This window comes from Pteropus vampyrus, unplaced genomic scaffold (assembly GCF_000151845.1).
Source record: "Pteropus vampyrus isolate Shadow unplaced genomic scaffold, Pvam_2.0 Scaffold52, whole genome shotgun sequence".
In the NCBI taxonomy this organism is placed as follows: domain Eukaryota; kingdom Metazoa; phylum Chordata; class Mammalia; order Chiroptera; family Pteropodidae; genus Pteropus; species Pteropus vampyrus.
In genome coordinates, this window is record NW_011888833.1 from 2,465,614 (window position 1) to 2,472,417 (window position 6,804).

General features: G+C 45.0%; 1 protein-coding gene across 3 annotated transcripts in view; it reads left to right on the top strand.

The window, feature by feature from the left end:
* The window catches only part of LNX2 (ligand of numb-protein X 2), a 54,660-nt gene that overhangs the window by 31,260 nt on the left and 16,596 nt on the right, over window positions 1-6,804 (top strand). For 2 of the 3 annotated variants that reach the window (XM_011360205.2, XM_011360204.2), the window contains exons 3-5: window positions 2,116-2,363; window positions 3,508-3,707; window positions 6,276-6,644. In XM_011360205.2, coding sequence (XP_011358507.1) covers window positions 2,116-2,363; window positions 3,508-3,707; window positions 6,276-6,644 — 817 coding nt within the window. The remainder of the gene's footprint in view (window positions 1-2,115; window positions 2,364-3,507; window positions 3,708-6,275; window positions 6,645-6,804) is intronic. The other variant, XM_023530696.1, reaches the window with a different exon arrangement.

Genomic DNA, 6,804 nt, shown 5'->3' on the forward strand with positions numbered 1-6,804 from the left:
CGCTACGTAGCGTTGCCTTAGTTAAGTTTCCAGTTTCCCATCTGTAAAGTGGGGATAACAGAGTGGCCGTGAGGGTTCGGTGAGATTCTGTGTATGAAGGTTTTTACACAGTGACTGGCACAAATTAGACACCCAACAGAAGTCGGTTTCTCCCCTTTTTCTTTCAGTTCTGAGTTTACAAACTTGAGAATGACAGCTCTGAGCTGTCTGCTCATGAGTTTTCTCTGCCCAACCTGCCCCAATGTACTCGTTCCCCTACTGTCCTTTTTTTTAAAAAAATATATATATATTTTTATTAAGATACAGCTATTATTTTACCTCCTATAAAATTTGCCTATTTTTAAAGCGCACACACTTTAGCGATTTTTAGTATGTTCACAGAAGTATGCGACCGTCATCACACTCTCATTTCAGAACGTTTTCGACACCCCCAAAAGAAACCCCATTCCCGTTAGCAGCCATTTCCCATTACCGGACGCACGGGTTTCGAATGGGCTTTCCCAAGCCTCTCTTTCCCCCGAGCCCTGTAATTTTTAGTGTTTTGAGCAATTTTTGTCGATGGGTGTATTACATTAGCAGAAATGCTGGCATACAGTCAGGCTTGTGCCCTCATCACCAAAAGTATCCTCTCTGAGGTCACCATGACCTTTTCATTGCCTAGTGGAACTAACGCTTTTTGGTCCGTGTTTTCCTCTTGTGTGGCATCAGCCGCGTTTTCTTCGGTGACACCCTTGTCTCCCTTGGTTACTTTGAAGTCTTTCTCTCCTCGTCTCCTCTTGTCTAGTCATTCTGCCTCAGCCTACTCAGCTGGACCATCTTGTTTAAATATGGGTGACCTTTAACGCTGGCTAAGGTCATTCTTTCATATTTTCGCATGATATCGTTTTTAAATAGCTTTATTTAGTTCCTGTTAGCAATTTGCTGTCCCATTGGGAATTTAAGGATGTGTGTTTCTTTACCTAACAACTGGCCGTTTTCTTTTTGACATTTGCTTTTGCACGTTTAACGATTACAACATGAGCTTTGTAGTTATTTAGTTTGTAGGATTTTTCAGTTGTTCGCCAGGCTAATTCCCAGGTGTTCACATTCTGTTCCTTTTCCTCTTTATTTCCTATTCCTAGTCCGTGTTTTCCATTGAAGACCAGCCATTGCTCATGTATTTGTGTATGACATATATTTTGGGAATTTAATCTTCACCTTTTTAGGCACGAATATTTTTATGATCCACTTTTTGTCTCAAATTTTCAACTGAATAAGATATTTTAAAAACATTTCTAATTAAACGTGCTTACTAGACAAACAATTTTTCCAGTGATAGTTTTCGGAATTATTCGTCAGGCCCCTGTGGGAACTGTGTCGAGCGTCGAAGTGTCAGATGGCAAAGAACTGGCACCTCGACGTCATCGCTGATATAAAACCTTTGTTTCCATGTTTAAACAAGCATCTGTCTGCCTTCTTGTTTGCTTAGATAAGTAAAAACGAGCAGGTTCACAGGCGTTGTTCCTTGGTGCTTGCCTAAGTTTCCCGAGGACTCGGAATATATTCTTCAGTTCACCCAGCGTCATTTCAACTCTGATTTCGCAAACTAGGAGACGTATGTTTTTGAATCTCCTTCCATGTCCATCGGAACGTTATTTGGGGCTTTGCCTTGCTTTCCTACGTATTGCCCCCCACTGATGAGTACATAGGTGACCTTGGCCATGGGAGGCAGAGTAGCACTCATCGTCCAAGTCAGGGCACAGGGCTTGTTCAGGAAGAAGACCTGACTGCCACTCTTGTGATTAAGCCATGTAACCTGGAAAAAACAGTTATGTAATCAGAATTTCAGAGTAGTTCTCACAGCATCGACACCCCTGTGCGTATATTTCGCTCAAGTATTCTTGGAGCTGTATACCAAACCATCGTCTGTGCCGACGTCTTGTTTCGAAGCTGCCGTGTGGAGGGGTAAGACTTTTTAGCTCGCGTGGAGAGTAAGGTCAGAATTACGCATTGCTCGTGGGTTCCTCCGGGTGCTCTCTGCACAGAAGCCACTGCCATCCTTTGCTCGTGGTACAAGCTATTGTCACTTTTCTTCCTTTCAAACCATCTAGAAACCGCCTGATGCTCTCTTTCTAGATGTCCTGGAGCTTCCGAGCGCAGAGATGCCCTGGAGAGAAGGAAAACTAGTAAAACTCAGCCGGAGATTGAGAATGAAAACGGAAGCACCCTAATAGATCTCCCGGGGACCTTCTCACCGGAGACGGACTGCTCGGGGGCGGGCACGGTGCCGGCCGAGCGGACCCCGACCTCGGCGTCCCTGCCCGCGTGGACCGAGGCGCCCGGCCTGGACAACCCCGCCTTCGAGGAGAGCGTCATTGCCGACGGTGTGTGCTGCTCATCTCTCTCTCTTTTGTTTGTCACCTCTGTTCCCAAATCGGACGCTTCCTTCCTGCTGCTCCCCACCGTTTTCTCAGCATGTGCTTTCTACTGAGATACAATTCACACGCCACCTAATTCACCATGTTCGCAATCCTAACAGTTTGCATTTTAGAAACAGGACGTGACCCTCACCCCGGGGGGCAGGCGACCCCTGCGCACCCTCTTCTGTCGCAGTCCGTGATCTCTCTGTCATTAACGTGCTTCTCGTGTGTTCACAGATGTGTTGCTTCTTGACTGAGAAATCAGTACTATCAAGAACAACAGCGACCCTTCAGATTTAGTGCTTACTCTGTGTCAGGCTCTGGGCCAAGCACGTGACATGTAGTAACCGATTAAACGCTTGTGACCATATTATGAGTTGTTTTTTTTCTATGGGTCGAAAACTGAGTCTTAGAGTAGCCGGTCCCACTTGTACAGCCGGGAAAGCACTGGTTGTGTGTCTGTGTCCGAGGCCACGCTTCCGACTCTTGCATCCTCTGGTGGCCGCCAGTCTGACCGGACGCCCCACTAGGGACAAACACGAAGCCCGCAGTCCTAGATCTGGGACCCATTTCGCGAGCTGGCCCTGGGTGTTTACTTTTCAATATGACTTTGTCTTACAAAGTCCAAATTTCACTACAAATTTCAAATTGTCCCTGTCGCAGCTATAACTATTTTTCATCCCCTAAAGTTCAAGACCCACTACTTAGAGCTTGATGCGCTGACCGTGATGACACACAGGGCAGTGACTCTCTTCTCTGGACTGCCGTGCAGTGTTGGCATTTGTTCCGTGGTTCAGACTTTTATCCGTTAGGACAAGGTGACATTCTCTTAACATGTCTTTATCAGATCATTATGTCGTCCCCAGTGATCTGATACATAGTCGCTATTTGTCGATTATTGATTAATCACCTCCAGAAGAGGAAACGCTTAGATAATCTTAACAGACGGATATTTCTCATCATTCTCTTTTCCAGTGGTGGTACTTAGTTATTAATCATCTTAATAACTTATTAACACAAGATGACTTATTTACCTGCAGAACATCGAAATCTAAAATATCGATTTTCTTTCCGTCTATTGTTCTCTCTCTCATTTTTATCTCGGCAGCCACACAGCAGCCACCTAGTTTACCAGAAGGGGAAATCACCACAATTGAAATCCACCGCTCCAACCCTTATATTCAGTTGGGAATTAGCATCGTGGGTGGTAACGAAACGCCACTGATAAACATCGTAATCCAGGAAGTCTACCGGGACGGGGTCATCGCCAGGGATGGAAGACTTCTTGCTGGAGACCAGATCCTTCAGGTAGCAACTTTAATCCTATTAACTGGCTCCCTTTTGTTCTTATTCATAAACTTAAAACTCAGAAAATGGTGCGACTGCAGATCCTGAATTATATGAAGGTCAGTTTTGCTGTCTTTATCTGCAGAGCAGATCGGAATTTATCTGTAATTTCTCCTCTTTCCCCATACACGTGGAATGTATTCTTTTCTTCTCCCTAGCTTAACTCAGTCCCACGCGGACTCAGCACAGGGTGCTTGGGCTCGTTGGGCCAGCGAGACTTCCTGTCTGGGACTCCACGGTTGGCTGTGTCAGAGCCACGCTGACATTCTTACCCCATCGGCGTTATCCGTAGCCCACTTTTACTGCCCATATCTGTTACCGTCATTGACTTAGCCTTCTCTACACCGATTACTAAAATCTAGAAAAGACAGACTGAGTCGCACTAGTTACTTATAATTCATGTCACAGATTTTAAGGTAGAATTCACGGCCATCTCTCGTTGGCTCATAATGCAGTCTCCTCCGCGAACAGTCCGGCTCTTCATTAACCCCTGATGGGACGCTCACCTTCTTCTTTAAGAAGAAATAGCTATTCCCAAAAAAGAACTAGCTTGGGACGACATGCCGTTTCATGAGAGGGCCCGTGGAGACTGAGGGGATGAGGGTGCCAAAAGTTGTACCACGTAGGACTTGAGCTATGTGAATACTGGCCTCGATCTTTGAATCATACAAGAGTGGATGATCATTGAAGCTAAAAGAATGAATGGGTAGCTTCTAAAAGGGGAGAGAATATTTGCGTATGAGAAAAGATGTCTTCTGGGAACTCAGATGTGGGGAAGTATTTATGGTCGTTCCCAGTGACAGCCTTATGAGCACTTTGAAGAAAAAGCTTATTGTTAAGAATTGCATCAATATCACTGTTAGAAATAATAAGAAAAAACTTATTGTTAAGAATTGCATCAATATCACTGTTAGAAATAATAAGACTTTTAGAGCATTATTAAGAATAGGTATTTTCAATTTGATCTGAGTCGACAGTGATCTAGGCATTTTGATTTTGAAGGAAAATAATTACAGGCGTGTGTTGACTGCATCGGTACAAAAATCTATGTAGCCAAAAATGTGATAGAGTTAGCTGATGCGATTTCTACAAAATCTACAAGCAGTATTTTATTCGGTCTCTACTTTCTCTGAATTTCACTGGCAACCACACATTCGTGAAGGAAAAATCTTTTTCTAATCGTCCAATGTTTCATATCCTACTTCACACAAATGACATGAGGTTACATATTTGCACGTGGCTGTATCTGGATTCCAGCCAGATGTTTCACAGAGTCATTTGTGATATTTTTGAATTTAAGGTAGAAAAATGTGAGCCTAGAGATAGGAAGCTTTTTAGCCGAATAGCTAGAAACGATGGTTATTGGCTAATGAATTCATGTCAGGCTGGTTTTTTAGAAGCTGCCTCGAAGTTCTTTTCTTGACTCTACGTTATTCAGCATCTTATCAAGGACTTGGGTGGCTGCCAAATGCATAGACGTCGCAAACTTGGGAGGAGGGCACGTTTGTGTGTGACATCTATGAATCCGATGACTAGATTTTAAAAAGATGTCAACAGGCCCAAATCAACAAAATTCAAGTTAGCGGTGTTTCAGACTAACAGGAGGGGGAGGCCTCGCTTGACAGAGATTCGCGTGAACAAATGCAAGAATTTGAGGCGATCACAAACGCCTGACCCAGAACCAACGTGTAGAGAAAGCTCGTTCCCCTTCGCTTTCATCCCAGACGGTTGAAGAGAACTCTGCTTGTGATAAATACTAAGAATCGTGCGAATCTCTTCCTCTAACTTGCTGAATAACCGAAGCTGGGTATGTTTTCTTAGCGATGTGACATGTCCAAAGATCCATCCCTACTTATTTCAAGGTATAGTTTAGTTCATAAGTGTTCTGAGAGTATTGAATTGCGTTTATTGTATTAGGTACATATTATACTTGTTCGCTAAAGAATGAGAATGACGTTATGATTATCTGCCTTCGTTAAAGTAAAAATCACTGATCTAAAGTGAGGTGGTGTACCTGGAGTATGTCACCTTCCTTAAACTAAAACTCGGTTTATTTTCTCTAGCTTAAGTCCCTTTCAGTTGGGAAAGCAAATCCGTAATCCGGCAGAACTTCGGTTTCTGTTCCACGAGAGCTAACATTTCATTAGCGCTCCTCACAGGCCGATGTTGTCTGCTCATTCCCGTCCCAATCTATGAAGTCAGTAGTGACACATTTCGCAGGAAACATTCGAACGAGGTCTGTCGTTTGCCTGAGGTCATTCAGCTAGTACGGGGCAGAACCAAGGACGCAAATTCAAGACTGTCATTGAAGCCTTTGCTCCTAATTCTCTACTTAATACTAGTCATCGTAAGTTAATTTTAGGAACTCTGTATTTTAAAGTTGTCTTTAGAGTGGTTTCCTTTGTAAATGATGATCGCGTAGCATTTTCACGAGGTTAGTTTCTCTGGGAGACGTTATGTGTAAGCGTTTCTACAAACGGGAAGATGAAAAAAAGATCGTCACCCTTTGGTCATGATTCTTTTGTCCAGGTCAACAACTGCGACATCAGCAACGTGTCCCACAACTACGCCCGAGCCGCCCTGTCGCAGCCCTGCAGCACGCTGCAGCTCACCGTGCTTCGCGAGCGGCGCTTCGGCAGCCGGGCCTACAGCCATTCGGAAGGGAGCTCCCCCCGAGAAGAGGTTTTCCACGTGGTCCTTCACAAGCGGGACTCCGGAGAACAGCTGGGCATCAAACTCGTGCGAAGGACGGATGAGCCAGGCGTTTTCATTCTCGACCTGTTGGAAGGGGGGCTGGCCGCCCAGGACGGGAGGCTCAGCAGCAGCGACCGTGTGCTCGCCATCAACGGCCATGACCTGAAGCACGGGACCCCCGAGCTGGCCGCGCAGGTCATTCAGGTGAACCCTTCAGACGTCATTCCAGACGCTTCTTGGCCTTCTTTACCCTATGTCGGTGTTCGTTTCCCTTTGGCCAGTAACATGATCCAGGAGATACTTGGTATTTCGTTGGAAAATCAGGCACGGCTATGTCCATTCTTCAGAATCCACGGTAGTGCAA